At 34.0% G+C, this 17,474-nt stretch overlaps 1 protein-coding gene across 2 annotated transcripts in view; it reads left to right on the forward strand.

Moving 5' to 3' along the window:
* The first annotated feature begins 951 nt into the window (after positions 1-951).
* LOC128181785 (condensin-2 complex subunit D3-like) overlaps positions 952-17,474 on the forward strand; it is a 32,893-nt gene continuing 16,370 nt past the window's right edge. The window contains exons 1-28 of one of the 2 annotated variants that reach the window (XM_052850312.1): positions 952-1,071; positions 1,914-2,078; positions 2,261-2,346; positions 2,526-2,601; positions 2,742-2,819; positions 2,914-3,020; positions 3,221-3,307; positions 4,133-4,269; positions 4,370-4,418; positions 4,560-4,616; positions 5,141-5,256; positions 5,748-5,856; positions 6,296-6,382; positions 7,385-7,454; positions 7,726-7,816; positions 8,642-8,814; positions 9,144-9,284; positions 9,735-9,868; positions 12,163-12,278; positions 12,996-13,109; positions 13,216-13,290; positions 13,496-13,598; positions 14,006-14,105; positions 15,157-15,240; positions 15,816-15,892; positions 16,443-16,557; positions 16,986-17,153; positions 17,296-17,378. In XM_052850312.1, the coding sequence (XP_052706272.1) occupies positions 1,032-1,071; positions 1,914-2,078; positions 2,261-2,346; positions 2,526-2,601; positions 2,742-2,819; positions 2,914-3,020; positions 3,221-3,307; positions 4,133-4,269; positions 4,370-4,418; positions 4,560-4,616; positions 5,141-5,256; positions 5,748-5,856; positions 6,296-6,382; positions 7,385-7,454; positions 7,726-7,816; positions 8,642-8,814; positions 9,144-9,284; positions 9,735-9,868; positions 12,163-12,278; positions 12,996-13,109; positions 13,216-13,290; positions 13,496-13,598; positions 14,006-14,105; positions 15,157-15,240; positions 15,816-15,892; positions 16,443-16,557; positions 16,986-17,153; positions 17,296-17,378 (2,838 nt within the window). In that variant the 5' untranslated portion in view covers positions 952-1,031. The remainder of the gene's footprint in view (positions 1,072-1,913; positions 2,079-2,260; positions 2,347-2,525; positions 2,602-2,741; positions 2,820-2,913; positions 3,021-3,220; positions 3,308-4,132; positions 4,270-4,369; positions 4,419-4,559; positions 4,617-5,140; positions 5,257-5,747; positions 5,857-6,295; positions 6,383-7,384; positions 7,455-7,725; positions 7,817-8,641; positions 8,815-9,143; positions 9,285-9,734; positions 9,869-12,162; positions 12,279-12,995; positions 13,110-13,215; positions 13,291-13,495; positions 13,599-14,005; positions 14,106-15,156; positions 15,241-15,815; positions 15,893-16,442; positions 16,558-16,985; positions 17,154-17,295; positions 17,379-17,474) is intronic. The other variant, XM_052850320.1, reaches the window with a different exon arrangement.

Below are 17,474 nucleotides of genomic sequence, written 5' to 3' on the forward strand. Positions count from 1 at the left end.
AGAAGTTGGTTCGAATTCATAGTTTTCCACGAGCTTTTTTTCATTATGTATAGACGCCACAGCAGCTACATTGTAGGCTTCTCTCGCGTCACAATAATACATTGTTTATATGTAAATTAAAGAAATATGTCTCCTGCTATAAAAGGTATGGCCAGTGCCCCCTACTGATGCTACCTACATGAAGTTTTCTTTTGATATACTCTAAATAAGTTCCCAGGAAATATATTAACTATTTACGTAAACATATTGGGGCATACACGTCTGTAAATCATCATACTTACTTCTCCTAGATGGCGAAAATGATATATTTACGTTAAATGATAAACGGAATATGCTTATTTGAAAGATATGATCAAAATACTTATTATATTATTACAATACACATAATATGTACCTATCAGAAATTCTATTTACAAATTTATTTGATTAAATTTGTTCAAAAATAGTATGAATAGGGTTATGCTACACGTTTCATTTGGTGCTAAGAACAGTGTGTTGCAGCCCCCTCCCGTGTGTTGCAGTCGTTTTCGCTTTTATACGAAATGCAGTGCAAAACTATCATGTCAGTGTTACGGTTCAATTGGAGTCTATCATGTTTTGACGCAGATTATGCACATAAGAATACTACAAAAGTAAGCATGCTATATATGGTTGTTTAGATAATTTATATATTGAAGAAAAAAATGGTAGCCTACTAAACAGCTAAACACTTTTGCATTGCATTTTGTTTAAAAGCGAAAACGACTGCAACACACGGGAGTGGGTGGTTTACCTCATTCGGAGTTAGATACATTGTGTTATTATTATACTATAAGGTAAATTTTTTTGTCAGAAACAAGTGCTTGTGGCCTAAACATCTTATCAATTCAGGGCCTAAACGTCTTGGGCCTAAAAGTCTTTCTTAAATAGTATGATGACGTATTCCGCGCATGCGCGTAAAGGGTAAAAGGAAGTTGCATTCGATATTTGGCGCGAACGTAAGGCAGCGGTACATCTGTCACTGTCAGGCCTATAGATGTTTATGCTTACAAATGGAAGACATCCAGCAAATTTTGATGAAATTAAGTGAAGGTATGGTCTTGATATTTGAAATGTCACAGCTGAATTTAACTCACGATTACCATGTGCAAGCAGAGACATAAATAACAGCACGATTAGTTGTGACAATTTCAACCACTTTATTAATATACATAAAATATGCTTTTGACATTCCTTCCCCTTTAATTTCTAAATTTTGAATGTATATGTACGTACGTACGTCCCTGTGTTAACCAAAACTGTTCTTTTTGTTATTTCATTTAAGAAGCTGTTTGATCACACATAAACAGTTATGTACATAGCCTCTAAAATTTTAGAACTTTGACTGCATTTGTGTTGTAAGAGCAACTTTTTTCAAGAGCAATTATTTCATGGATTGTTTTCAAATCAGTTGAAGCTATTTAAGTGTAACTTTTTGTACAAATTGCTCAGTTAGAATAAAATTGAGCAAAATAAACCTACTTCAGGGAGACTGATGCATGATGAGTGTAATATCTAATTGACCCGATAATTTTATGTTAGATTACCTGATTACTTCAGGTAGGTAAATAAAGCTATGCATGTAGCTTAATTTAGAGATTGCACTGGACCCAGATCCATCATCCTTAAGAATCATTCTGATCAATATCAAAGACAATTATTTATGTCTCGGCTAGAACTATTAATATCAATCAAGAATGTCAACTATATATGATGAGTCTTGATGACACAATAGAATTTAGTGATGTATTCAAATGATCAATGTTTATGATATTGTTTCAAATGCTGCAATTGATATACTGTAATATAGTATATATAATATATACATGTACGTCACAGTTATCACACCAATTGGCACTATACCTATTTCCAATGATTTGTTGTTTTCTGTACAGAGTGGGTAAAATCCTACTGGGATTACGACTTCACAGAAATTCCAGCTTTAGATGCACTGGCAGAATCAGATGTATTGGAGAATGAAAACCATGTCCCCAATTTGTATTCCTTTTCCTCTTTCATGGATGACTGGATCAACAAGAAAGAAGGACAAGAAGGAAAAGGTACTCTGCCATGCTTATTATTCTGTTGAGTTCTATCATTGTTTCAGCATTCTACATACTGGTACATGTATTGTTACAGTACCTACCGGTAAATGTATTGTATCTACCGGTGCACTGTCTTATCTACAGATGATAGTAATGTATTGATGACTGATGGAGCAACACAAATTATTTAATTTCAGGATTATGGATGGTTGTGGTGGAGAATGACTTTTCTTACAAAAGCCTAATAGCGTTGCTGGCTTATTTGGTGGAAACTGGCACTAAGGTATGCTTAATGTGTTATGTTAATAGACTGATACAGCCTCAAACATTTTTTTTATAATATTAGTGGTACATGTATTATTATGTCATAGCCTATGACATAATAATACATGTACCACTAATATTATAAAAAAAAAATAAAAGAAGTAAAACTTATATTGATGGCACAATTGTATTTTGTAGAAGGGATCAAATGTTCAACAGAGAGAAGCTGCAATCTTGTCAGCATCCAACTACTTTAAGCTTTTGACAATTCCTGGTATGTACAAATTTTAAATATTTTTTTAAATTTTGTAGTCAGTTGTTTTATATGCCTGCTCATTAAAAGAATCTTAAGACTCAGATACTAGTCTATGTTGATATGGCATCATTTTGAGGTTTTTATGTGGACTGTTTTAGAAAGCACTGCATTCAAAGTTTTCCATCCAGTTTTGTTCGAGAATTGTGTCAACATATTTAAACAGTGGAAAAGAAGTGGTAAGATACCAATAAATTGCTGATTACATAATTATCAGGACTTTCTTTTCACTAAAACTTGAAATGGATGGAATTTTACACTTTCTATCATTAGGTGAAGGTAAAAGAAAGAAAAGTATTTCCCCAGCTTGCAGTCAAAAAAGAAAGAAAAACAAAGGAAAGAAAACACAGAAGTCTAGAGATTCCACTGGCAGCATTGAGGTACGTTTTATTTCTCCCAGTTGAATATCCTTAATCATTTAATCACACTATAGATACAGGTATTTGTCTGTACTTATAAAATTCACCAAAGGCCTTAGGTAATATTTATTAACAAAAAAGGTCTTATGAATGGGCATTGGTGACCATTCACATTATTGTAAGCAGTGTTTGTATAAAGACATGTACTTGTTTATGTCCAGGATTTCCCAGATGACAGCAATGATGAAGAGGAACTCTCACCTCAAGAAGTCAATAAGCTATCAAAACTATACATGCTGTTTCTACAAGTATGTATTCTTGTGACACCCAAAATACACATCTTAAAGCTAAAGGTCCGATTTTTTCGCTCTCACAGTATCAAATAATTTTCCATACAAACCAATTATCTTAGAAAGTTATAGACTTTCGCCTATTAACATCAGCAGAATCAGTCTTCTTTCAAAGTTAGAAATATTCAAAGTTAATAAAATAATTTCTTTATGGGCATACAGAAAAACAAACCAAACTGCATGATACATCCTGTGAATGTTTAGAAAAGGGAACCATTTGGTTTCGTCCCCCTAACGATTGGGTTTATTGAATCCGCATGTTATGTATCGACTGTATATAGCGATGTTTATGTCATAATACAATCACAGCCGCCTCGACATCGTGGGCGAAATTAGATAGAAGGCAGTACCTCTTTATGTCGTTTATTTTGTGAACAAATTTTGTTCATCTTCTTTATTTCATTAAAATATGGATTTATTGACTGAAAACTACTGCAATATTTTATATTATGCACATACTTAGCATAACAATCGAAAAAAAGCGTTCATAAAATTTGATATAAAATCGGATGAAGCAGCTTTATGAGAACAGTGTACACTACAAATCTAACTGAGAATATTCTTTTGTGTATATTAGTATATAATCCCTTATTCCAACAAATTCCCATTCAATCCATTTGTTATATAACCCTTTTCTGTATTGTCTGATACAAAGTATATCACTACATAGAAAGCAGTTAGCACGGCTAGAAACAATATTTTTAACTCCTCTTAAGCTGTGTAAGCTTTTCTCCAGTACACTTCTTCTTGAGCATTGTTTGATGATCCTACTATGTTTTCTAGGATTTGATTGGTCTGCTGATGACCTGCTCCCTCAGACAGTCTGAGTCTTTGGCCTACCACACGGTGCAGGTACTCTGTGACCTCACCAGACAAGGAGCTGAAATGTTTGACGGCAACTTCCAGAGTTTTGCAAACTGGTTGGTGTAAAAGTTTGAATGGAATTGAAAAAAATTGATTATTTTGTAGATTTGAAATGTTTCTCAAAGATTCTGATATAACTCTTGTTTGGTTGTTTAGTGAGAAAAAACAACTGAAAAACCTTCCAACTGCTGGTCTAGCTTACAAGGTACTTGTACATATTATTTAATTATTATGTAGGACATTTTCAATGATGTTGTACAAACATAAGCCTGTTTATGAAAGAATATGTTAAATTTTTCGAATGCATTGCCCTTGAAATGAACATCCGGACACTCTTCCATTGTAGGGCCTACAGCTTCTCAGTCTGCCACTCCATGGTCATGTCAATACTGTCATCAAGGAAGTAAGTTAAGTCATAAACATAGTATGTTAAAGTCATAGACAGAGTAAGTTAAGTCATAAACACAGTATGTTTAAGTCATAGACAGAGTAAGTTAAGTCATAAACACAGTATGTTAAAGTCATAGACAGAGTAAGTTAAGTCATAAACACAGTATGTTAAAGTCATATTAGTCATAAACACAGTAAGTAAAGTCATAAATGCAGTAAAGCGTGACAGTTAAATAAAGCTTGGACCAACAATTAAAATTAATATAATAAAATTTGTTTAGCATGTAGATAATTCAATAGGTTTTTGTAAAAGGGGCGGGGGGAGTTCTATGTTTCCAAACTTGTGCTCAATTCCAGTTGTTTATTTGTACAATAAAAACCCATGTTATTTATCAACTATTTATGATGAATGCAAATAAAAGTAATGATACTGTCTATTGAAATGACACCCCTTATGTTTTACTGCAATATATAGACAGGTACAACGTACATGAATATGTGTGTGTACATATTCATGGATAATATCTTTTGTTGCAGATCTGTAAATGTCTCCTCCCTAACCTTCTGATGTTGATTGGAGATAATCGGGTGGCGGCCCAGTCCATCTCCAGACCTGTCCTAATGGCCAGAGACCAGGCGGTCAGCTTCGTCATGTTCGTTTCTTAATCTAAAACTAAAAAAAAATGTCATTCTGGTTTGCATCTAAATGCATGACTTTGATATGTATCTCTTCCTTATACTTATTTAAAGACACAACACTTTAAATGGTTGTGTTTCATAAAAAAAATCATTTAGCTCTAAATTGTTTATAATAATTTTAGATTGTTGTTTGAAGACACTTTAATGCTTATGTGTAGACATTTTCTATATTCATATCTTGTTTTGATGGAAATTCATAAATCTGCTATTTTGATCAGTTAGCAGATTCAGAATGTGTTTTGATTTGGCAAAATCTGCTTGTCCCTGTATTTTGATGGTTACAATGTTATCTCTTATTTGAACTGTTTACTATTATTGAGTACTGATAGAGCTCTGAACTAGGTTTTATTAGAGCATTATTGCAATAAGGAAACTCAAAATGAGAGGGAGGAGGACTACTTTGGGTATTCTATTACAACAAGTTCTATTTTTTTTTTTTTTTTAGATATCTGATGAAAAATGAGCCGCGTTCTCTCTCTAGCATTAGGACGCTTTTACAACACCTGTGTACCAAGGTCACTGACCGTGCCGAGTATCGCACCAAAGTGGCTCAGGTCAGTACCATACATGCAGTACAATATACTGGGGTGCATTAATCTTGCCGATAAATACATCATTTGAACATGTACATCTCTTAAATCCTTCAGATTGACAATATAATGAATACAATAGATAATGTGTTTTATTTTATCCGAATGTGTTGCATAATCCATTCCTAGAGTTACTATAAACCTTCTACTTTCCAAGCTTTGCATTTGCTCCTTTTACATTCCTCATTTACCTGATTGCATTTACTATTAACATAGCTTTCAACTTTTGCTCACTGAGCATTCCATATGCGCTCATTGATCGTTCAACATGTGCTAATGGTTTAGAATTTTTTCTGCATTTTAATTGGGAACTACATGTACATAGTGAAAAAGATCATTATTATTGATTTGCAACAATAACATGTTGATGTAAATGGACTTAACAGAGTATTTTCTCTCTCAGGCGGTGGTCAGTATTCTGCAGGAGATGCCTAATGGTCCCTATGGCAAAATGGTGGAATGGTTTTATCTCCTCTCAAAGCATGCAAAGGTATGGCAAAATGGTGGAATGGTTTTAATCGCCTCTTTTTCTCAGCAGAGGAGTTTGGAGCTCACCTGAACCGAAGATGGTGAGCTTTTCTGATCACCTGTTGTCCGTCTGTAAACTTTTTACATATTTGACTTCTCCAAAACCACCTGGTCAAATTTATCCAAAGTTGGTACAAAGCATCCTTATGGGAAGGGGATTTTAGATTGTTAAAATCAAGGGTTATTAAAAATCCTTTTTAAAGGGGAGATAACTGCTCAGTGAGTACAGATGTATGTCTTTAAAAATCTTTTTCTCAAGAACCACTGTGCCAGAAATGCCAATATTTATACAAAAGCTTGTAGATATAGTGAAGATTTTAAATTATCAAAATCATGGCTCCCGGACAAAAAGGGGGTCCCAGGCATGGTTCAAAGTTTAACATATATATAGGAAATCTTCTTCTCATGAACTACAATGCAACAGTTTGGGATACAACTAATATTCAATTCAATGATTCAGTTGTAATAAGGTGTGAAAACCATCTATCATTTTAAACACAGTTGTGTATATGACAGGTGGCTTCCACCGCTTAACTGTCATCACTGATGTGTGCCCTCATCGAGTCTAGGACCAGGAGGCTCTTCAGCTGCCAAATACCTGGACAGTCCATCATGTCATTGTCCATCCAGCCTTTCTCGTTCTAGTGGACAACTATGTCGGGTGGGAACTTCTCTTTAATCGTCGTCTTGGTCACTATAACTACGGCTATAACAAAGTTTTATCTATGGTCCCTTGAAATTCTCTATAAATGAGTTTTGCTGTACATTGTCCAGATAGTTTGTATTATGACTCCATTACGCTTATTTTATCATGCCTTTTGTTCCGTAGGTCAGCGTTGTGGCCCATGGGCCTCTTGTTGAGGAAAATTGTTTCTTGTCATTAGATTTCAAAAATATGTGTTTAACAACATCTAATACTTGTGGATCTATACCATACTGAAGTATGCATTTAAAATTTTTGCAGATAAATAACAGAGCATTCACCGTAGATATTGTTGCTCTATTGCTGAATTCCCCTGAAAGGGAAATGGATGGTAAATATATTCCTATCTTTGCTTACCTGTACATGGAATGTTTCTTATCATCATATGCAACATTGAAGTTCTTAAACATCTACATGTTAAGAGCATCAAAGACTCACCCATAACATTTTTTGTCATGATATGGAAATAATGTCTCTCTCTTGAAGAAAAGACATATTATGATTTTTTTTATGCCCAGATGCTTGTACACAGAATTTACCCTACATATATACATGCATGTATTTAACTGTTGGAGATGTGATTGTATCTTCCCCCTTTTTAGTAGAGAGTACCCCACCAGAGATAGCCTCTTATGTGAGACACACCTCTCTACTGGGGATTCTACTGGAGAGGTGTTCTGATGCTGCCCCAGTGTAAGTAAATGGATCCCATGTATTGTATTCGAACATTAATTACTTGGTTCTCAGGCCAGTATTTTCAAAAACAGATGTGGCGTGGAGGTGGCATAATTTTCCTTCCATTTCATTAAAAAGGGATGCTGGATGATTTAACAAGGTGCAATTCTTAATGCAGAAAAAGCGTTGTATTGAAGTCAATAAATAGTTACCTTACAGTGAAAGTGTAGGTCTTAGATTTATTAGCTCAAACTAAAGGAAACATCAATGCTTCAAGGTTTGAGAGAGAGCACTGTCTTAAAGCATGATTAGATATTAGGCATAGTACAAGCTGCAGGGACTTTCTTTCTATATGCATTTGAAGTTAAACAATGTCCTTCTTCATATTTAAACTTTATATTGTTGCTGTTGTGATCATAACTTGAACACATTTTCTCGTAAATAGATTTGACAGCCACTTGAAATGTTGCTAAAATCTTGTGTGGATCATCGCTATGTTTGCTATAATGTTTTATATAAAAGTAAAGCATTTTACTGACTTGGGTTTCTAAAATGCAATCCATAATGTGGGACATTTTTTATTTGGAATTCACAAGCACACTAGAGAAACATTATTTTATCCATTTTGGTGCTGAAACGAATACTATAAAATTAATCAATATACAAATATTTGTGAACGCTATTCTATTCATATTCAAATATTCGTACATGTCATCTGCAAAGTATTACTTATTGTTTGATACCATAGGTAATAATGTAACTGCATGTGTAGACTGCATAAAAACGTCTGTATTATTTATCATAAATATATATATAAAGTTTTTTATTCCATGGACTTTGCAGAGTTCGATCACGGGCCATTGTAGCTTTCTCTCAGTGTTTCACCACTGCAGACTCGGGAATTAGGAGCACACTTAGGGAGATAGTGACTCCTGTGGCTGGCCCCCGACCAGCTCATTTACAGCATCTCATTCCTACCCCAGAGATGGAGAACCGAGCCCAGAATGTTGTGGAAGGTAGGACGAGGTCTACTTGTTGAAAATCTTATTGTAGCATTTCTTAATGGAAAACAGATCTGTTTTTTGGATGTTACCTAAATTTTTAAAGTAATATATACACTTTCTGCAATCAAAAAGAAGAGAAGAAAACCACGAAACTGTAAGAAAAGGGGGATGCATATTTAAAAATCTTCTTCTCAAGAACTATTGAGTCAAATTTAAAGTAATTTGGTGTAAATAATCCTTATGGAAAGGAAATGATAAACTTATTCCTAGTATTAGACAAATGTTATAGATATATTATTACTGCAGTGGTTTTAAATGTTTGAAATTCACTTTACTTTCAGTGACTGTAAGTGAAAATTCTGTGGATAAAACAGCAGAAAATGCCCAGCCCCAGGAGAGCATTGAGACCCCAGTTAATACTGCCCCTGGAAAGCCCCCTAAGACACCGTTCCATCAGGTCGCCCTGACTCCATTCAATCCGAGTAAGTGTGATTTTTAGGTGAAAGTCCTTATGAACAATGCATGGGGACAGGATTATCTTAATTAAAGCCCAATTATTGTCTAAATATTTGAAGACAAATGATTTCAGCTTTCATCACGAGTTAAAACTTTGAGGGTATAGTGAAAACACATTGTTTGTTGTAGGTTATTGTTGTAAAGTATTTGTAAAACTATAAACTGTAAAAAAAAAAAAAAAAGACTCTACAGAAAAGAATTGCATGAGTTACAAAATTGTTGTTCTTTTTGTATAAGTTTTAAATAAGATTGTAAGACATGTTAACAAAAACATTGTGTATCTTTGATAAAGAAAAAGTATGAATTACTGAGATGTACATGTGCATTTGATGTACATTGTCATTTTCATATTTTAAATCATTGTAACCATTTAGAATTGTAAATGCCTATGAAACAAGAACTTTGGTTCCTTTCAGACCTGCCTGATGAGCAGGGAGTGTTGTCCATGCTTAGACGACGGGCTCAAGACGAGAAAGCACAAGTCAGGAAGGCAGCTCTACAGGCCCTGGAAAGTGTGGTCAGGTTTGAGGCCCCCGACTACAGGAGACAGGTCAGTTATCACTGTCTTAACCAGCAACATTTGTATGTACTGTAGATTCCATATTTATACCCCCCGCAAAGAAGTTTGGGGGATATATAGGAATCACGTTGTCCATCCGTCCGTCTGTCTGTCTGTGCAAAATTCATGTCCAGTCTGTATCTTTCTTATGGAGAGAATTTGGAAGATCTTACTTCACACAAAGATTGCTTATGACCTAGGGATGTGTCATGACTTTGACCCAAGGTCGTTTGGGCAAGGGCAAGGTAACTGGCAGAGAAAAGTGCAAAATTTGTGTCCAGTCCATATTATTCTAATGGAGTGACATTTAAAAATCTAAATTCACTCGAAAAATTGCCAAAATGACCTGAAGGTATGTCATGACATTGACCTAGGTCATTTTGGCAAGTTCAAAGTCATTGTTTAAAAAATGCTTAATTTTTATACAGTCAGGGGTGTGACTGCAATCCATCATATTGAAAAATAACCAATTACTGTCATTTCTACTAACTACCTTATGTACATATCTTTATTAATTTTGTAAATATGACTTGTTTTCATCATAATTCCATTCCCAAGTCAATTATTTAGTGCACCTTGAAAAACAAACGAGATAATTAAAAGTGTACAAAATTGATAAAAAATGATGAAATACAGTAATATTTATTTTTAGAGGTCACTCCATATTTTTAAAATAAACCCCAAATAGTTATGACTGGTTTTCATCATTTTTCAAAAAAATTAATATCAGTCTTTACTTAAAATCAGTTTAATGATTAGAAATCATTTTTCAATTTGATGGATTCCATGCAGTCTCACCCCTGATTGTTATATATGTGTCATTGTCTTGTATGAATGGAAATGATTTGACACAAAGCTTGCTTGCGTAAGGCAAAGTTAAATTAATTGTTACATTCTTATTTTCGGCCACCCCTCTGAAAATGGCCCGCCCTGATGTATTTTATCTTTTTTCAAAAAAAAAAAAGGTGTGGAGGAAAATTTTAGGAAAAAAAAATAGGGCTTGGTAAACCAAAAATTCAAAACATTTAATAGATGCTTGACATGTGGATTATCGTTTGATTCCAGTAATGTTTGTTATTAAAAAGATACAAATGTCTTCATGCATTAACAGTTAAGTTGAAATAAGACCACACCAATACAATTCCTTGTTCGTCTGACATCCAATGAACATGATAAAAAAAGGTAGGAGCGGAGGAGCGATTTAAAAATGATAAAATTATTTTTATTTGTATGCAAAATTTTTCAGTGGTCCGTAAATAAACTTGTGTTTACGATTATATTTTTTTCTACCTGTTTTTTTTTTCTACTTGTTTCTGAATTATATATTAAAACTATTTAAAATTTGAAAAATAAAGCTAAAATGGAACAGAAAACAGTGCAGAACTTCCCAGATGCTGGAAATTAATGATAATATTTGTACAGTTTTATTAAAATATGAGCGTGTGGGGTCCGACGAACAAGAAATTATATTGGTTTGGCCCAAAATGGAATTTAAAGAATAGAAATTGGTTTTTGTACTCATATTAGCAGAAGCAGTTAATAAGAAATAGAACAGTTGTTATTGATAGAAAATGGACAGTTAAGTAGATAGCATCCATCATTTTCTATAACAGCAAACTACTTGAGTTATGATTTTTTTTCTTAGGGGGTATCAGTTGTAAGTGTGCTCACAGTACCTCTTGTTTACGCAAATACTGAATTCCGTAATTCAACTGTTTTGCATATCATTGCCAGAATATGAAATTTTGACTGCCATATTTTCATCATAGTTAAATTAAATTTACCCAAATCTACCCAAAATTAAAAGAGATTTTGGATTTTTTACATGGATATTAAAAAGAAATTTTACGGTACATACTGTAGAAGCAAAAATATTTGTTGAAATTTTCATTTGATTATTTCATGGGCATTATTAATCAACAAAAATAAATCCATGACTATTTTTAACCCAAGTTTTCAAATATACAGAGTTGATACGTGATACATTTTAGAGATTATGTTATGACTAAATTAAAAAACAATGAAATTTTATCCTAGCAAATATTTGTGCTTCTACAGTATTTGAGACAAAGTTCTGTGTGTCAACATGTAGGGTACTTACAGAAGTCTTTTGATATCATTAGGGATTGAAGGGATGGGCTTGAGTGAAACATTCCCATGGACCTGTGAAGAGGGAATAATTCAGTAGAGAAGGATACTTTCTAATTATTGTGTGGAAAAATGTTCAAATGGCATTTTCTTGGAATTTGAATGTTTTGATTAGACCAGATTCTGTTCTGTTTCAGGACTTGGGCGTGTTAGTAGACAGATGTAGAGATCCAACTCTCTCTGTGAGGAAACAAGCCATGCAGTGCCTGACAGACCTGTTGTTATCCATGCCAACAGAGAAACCCCTGCAACAGTAAGGGTCATAGCATGCAGATAATGGACCATTTTATATGATCATAAGATATCTTTGGAATTTACTGGAAAATATTGGCTCTTTGACTCTTTTCTCTAAGCCATGAGATTTTTACGACCCCTCCCCCCTCCGAAGGAGAAGGGGTATACTGTTTTACCTTTGTGTGTCTGTCTGTCTAACAAAAATTTCTGTCACATTTTTCTCGGCAACTGTTCATTGCAGATGCTTGAAATTTAACACACTATTTGTTTAGGCATGCCATATTGTGGGATAGATTTTTGTGCCAATCAAACGTCAACTTCCTGTTAAATGACGACTTTGTTTATTTTCAGCCAAAATTTTCATCAAAGTTTTCTCAGCAACTATTTACAGTGTATCTCAGATGCTTGAAATTTTAACACACTATTTGTTTAGGCATGCCATATTGTGGGATATATGTTTGTACCAATCGGACGTCAACTTCCTGATAAATGACGACTTTGTTTATTTTTAGCCTAAATTTTCCAAGAAATTTTCGTCATAGATTTTTCAACAACTATAAATTGCAGATGCTTGAAATTTTAACATGCTATTTGTTTAGGCATGCCATATTGTGGGATAGATTTTTGTGCCAATCGAATGTTAACTTCCTGTTAAATGACGACTGTTTATTTTGCATATTCACATCAGAGTTGGGTTACCACTAGTGAGCATTGGCTCTTGTTTTTTTTTCACCAGATGTTGGTTGGATGGAGTTCTTCCCCTTGTTACTGACAGGGAATCAACTCTGGAAGAGAAGTGTATGGAGTCTCTAGAGGAAATCATCCTGAGTAACATTGTGCCTATTAACAGGTCAGGACAGATAATACTCCAATTACCACAACATGTTTGCTTACTTCTTATAGAGAGACTTGTCATTATATTCAAAGTCTGACATGTCTGATGAATTCATTTTTAGATCCAAAAATGAAGGACATCGCTTAGTTTGGAACATTTTAGAAATCATGACCCGGTTTGAGAGTTGTCTTTTAAGGTATGGTGCCTATGTTGAATACCTGTAGCTTTCACTCATTAAATTTATGATAATTGATTTTCAATTAAACTGGGTTTGAATTTTGGCCCAAAATCAGGCCCCCAAAAATCACTGTTAAAACACCTTCAGGTTTGTGCATTATGTATGATTTTCATTGAATAGATATTAAACCTAGAACATATACTAACGTCATTATAATTTACAGACGATATCTTCAGAAAGCTTGTAGACGTTGGGCAAGAGTGGGGAAAATCAAACCAAGTCTGATTACATCTCTGGAATCTCATGTTGGAACTGATAATAATCAGGTTTGTAAATCATTGGGAGAGGATACTGTATTTGTAAATTTTTAATGTTCAGAATCTTGGTACAAGAAAAAGTAAGTGATGAACTAGATCGTTCTCGTTGCAAGCAACCAGAGGGTCTTCCGTCCAATTTATGATAACATTAGATGGAACCCAGCATTTTTAAGATAAATTTAAAAACTGTCAAAGTCAGATGACAAGGCATCAACCTTGAAAATTTGTCTGAGAAATTGCTTGCACAAAATGTGTAAGGAAAAAAGAATGATTATAAAATTGAAAAAGAAACAATAGAATAAAAGTAGGGTCTTCCTCTGAAGACCGGAAGACCCTAATTAGATGATTTCAAAATGCCACTCAAAGAAATGCAGCCCTCCTTTCTGACACGATTCTGATACTCTTGGTATTTGCAGGCTGCTTGGATGCTCCTGGCGGAACTAGCCCCTGCTGTCCAGAAGTTCAGCCACGAGTTTATCATTGACTACTGGGAGAGGAATGCAGGCAGCACAGAGGGTGAGGCCCCATCTAGTGTCATTCATGCAACTGTGTCTCTGTGTTCATGGATGGTTGGAAAACTGAAAAATAAAAGATTTAATAAGGACAATTCCCTTTATGCCATCTGAAACACTAGTATTTTTTAATTTCTTGAAAATTTTGACAACCTGGACAAAGATTTTTTAAAATTACAATCCGGAATTTTATGTTTGAAATTGGGAAAATTTTAGGAAAGGACTATGTGCGGTATTATGCATTTTTTGCCCCCCAAATTAAAGTTTTATAAAGAGTTTTAAAAATAAGGTGAAAGGCTATCACCACAGTGATGTCATAATATAGATATGACGTCATGAATATTGTCTTATTTTAATAATTGGATGTTTTGTAGCAAAATATTGGGGTTTTTTCGATGGTTTTTCGTTTGGGAAACATCAAGTGCAGGCTTGCTCAAGTACCATTTTTTAGTATGATGTGTATAATTATGGGAAGAAAAACATGTTAAAATCATACTTGAGCAGATCTGCACTCTATACTTCCGAATGCAAAATATAAGGAAAAAATGACTGTTTTCATTTGTTTGCAAAATTGCGGGAATGGGGTCATTTAGGTGACGTCATAGATAAACAGCAAATGAGCAATGATGACTTAAATCAAGATAAAAATGACAGGCATCTTCTGTACAATGATTTATGAAGATTTTATTCTCATATTTTACTGTTTGAAAATGGTTAAAATTGGGGGAAGATATTTGACCATAACAAATATAGTCCTTTCCAAATGGGACTGGGGTTGAATTTCGGCCCCAAATCAGGCCCCCCCCCCCCCCCCCCAAAAAAAAAAAAAACCCACTGTTAAAACACCTTCAGGTTGTTGCATTATGTACTGCTAGTCTGATACACACAGTTTTCTTTTTGTCTTGCATGTGAAATGAAATTTAAACCAAACTGAAATATAAGATTCAGGGATTAGTGAACCGAATTAAATGTTATGAACTGCAGTATGCTGCACAGCCCTATGAGAAAACTCTTTAGATATAAAATATTATTTTCAAAGTTATGTTTTGTTACAGATATTTACACACTACAGAGAGTGTTGCAGGTTATGGGATGCTGTGCCAAGCATATCAAAGCTGACCAAAGAGACCTGTTGATTGGTAAATATCTCGACATTGTCCAACCTGTTAAAGTTATATTTTGAAAATTTTTCACTTACATTATATCTTTGTCATATTTGTTGTGTAATAGAAAGAATATTTAACTGACCAGGTTTCAGTAAAAATTTATTCAGTATGCAATATATAGCAGCAGGGAAATTCATCTGCTTCGCTTCAATTTTAAATCCTTTAAAAATAAATTGTTTAGAAAAAACCTGCATAAATGTGTAATTCAAGTGATATTCTGGTTCCCAACTAACCCATTGTATTCTTTTTGGAACTCATGGAGGAGTAACAATGAAATAGAGTTCTTTCTTTTTATTAAATCAAAAGGATTATGTATTTTTTCCATTTGATAGGATAGTTCAATTTTTTGCTGAAAATGCTGCTTATCACCTAGCTCATTTTGTATAAGGGACAAATATATTTATTCATTAGAATTTGGAAATGATGAGTTAAGTTGACATTTATACACATAGAAGAATTGATATATTTTTAGCTTGAAAATGTGTTTTTATTTGTCAAACATGTGATATGCATATTTATGTTTGCCCATTTCCTTTCTTGTCATTTAGAAAATCTGAAGAACAGACTAAAGAAATTTGATTCTCCAACTGACCTTATTTCTGTCACAATCAACACTTTGTCCAAGGTTTGTACATTTAGACCAGTAATGTTCTTTAAAACCAGTCTAAGGCCTAACAAAAAATTATTCGTTACGGTTACCTGACAGACCCTACATTTAATCGCCCACCCAAATGTTTTTTGTCGTTGAAATTCCGGAAATGGTACGTTTAACTATTACATGCATGTTAATCGAAATCAAAAGTGAAAGAGAAAAACATGACGTATGCAATAGAAAGATTTTTCCTGTCAATTAAAGTTCACACCTTTTCACGTAATAGATCCCCATGAGTAGTTTGTATAAAATCATTTTTGACTTCCAAAATTACTTTGAAATTTCCCAACAGTGCAAGCAGGCTGTACATGGCTCTGGGTACTATAACCTGTGCACCTGCCAAGTGGCATCACTAAATGAATTGAAGTTCTTTACTTTGAATAAGTGAAATATTGGTATATTGTGATGTAGGCAAGTTATGTTATACGATATTAATGAGTTTGTTAAGCCAATGAAATGAGGCGTTACAACCAGAGTTAAATTATGTGTATACACCTCATATAATACATTTTTTTTTTTGAAGCTGTGTGTAGCCAAGGCTGGGGACTTGGGATTGGCCAGTGAAAAAGAGGCTTGGTGTGTTGACCTTTTGACTTTAAGTGACAAATACCTGTCTAAGGTCATTCTTCAGGAAGATGGTAAGTTTAAAACTGTATCAAGCTGGAAAAAAGTTTAACACTTTTACCTTTTCTGATAATGGTAAAGTCTCGTGTATAGCACACACGTGTATCTTATGCACCCCCATAATTGGTTGTAAATGCTAAAAGATGCATGGAAAAAACAGATGGCCAACTTGAATTTAAATAATGCAGATAAGAGTTACAATGGCTCATGCTATTTTTGGTGTGAAGAAAATATCTCATGTTTAAATGTAATAATTTGCACTCTATACAAGGACATAAAATGTACCTATTTATCTAACAATTTCTTTTTTTTTTAAAGTGCATTTTGGTATATGTGAATGGAAAAATGTTTAGGTACCATCAATTAATTGATAGTTATTCTAAGATCTTGTCCACCAATATGTACCTGTAGTCATGTCGATTATATACTTTGTGGTTTGTAGGTGGTGCTGTAAATGAAGATCTTGTGGTACGTCATCTTTTCACTCTGGGTGAAATAGCTCAGTTGTGTCCAGCTAAGACCCCCAAGCGTGTGTTCCTGATTGTCCAGAGTATGGTAGCGGCCCCCTGTATCAGAACAGCTCCCTCTCAGACTGTGCTTTCGTCTCAAGGTATCTGTGTAAATCATTAAAATCTTTCATTTTTTCTTGCTGTCTTTTATTAACTCAGTCGATCTTGTTGAATGTGATTGAATTGGTTAAATAGTGATTCGAAAGTATTTGGTTTATAGGGCCCTGTTTTCTACATTTGTAGCACCACCAGACAACTGGGTTAGTGGGACATCACATGATAGTTCTAATGGAAACCACAGTGGAGAATCTAATCAAAATGCAGAGGTAAAATAATTAAACATTTTAAATCTATATCAAAGAATTTTGTATCTTGTATTTTTTATCTGAATGGTAAAGAATCTATTCAAAATATGTATATCA

The sequence above is a fragment of the Crassostrea angulata genome, chromosome 1 (assembly GCF_025612915.1).
Source record: "Crassostrea angulata isolate pt1a10 chromosome 1, ASM2561291v2, whole genome shotgun sequence".
In the NCBI taxonomy this organism is placed as follows: Eukaryota; Metazoa; Mollusca; class Bivalvia; order Ostreida; family Ostreidae; genus Magallana; species Magallana angulata.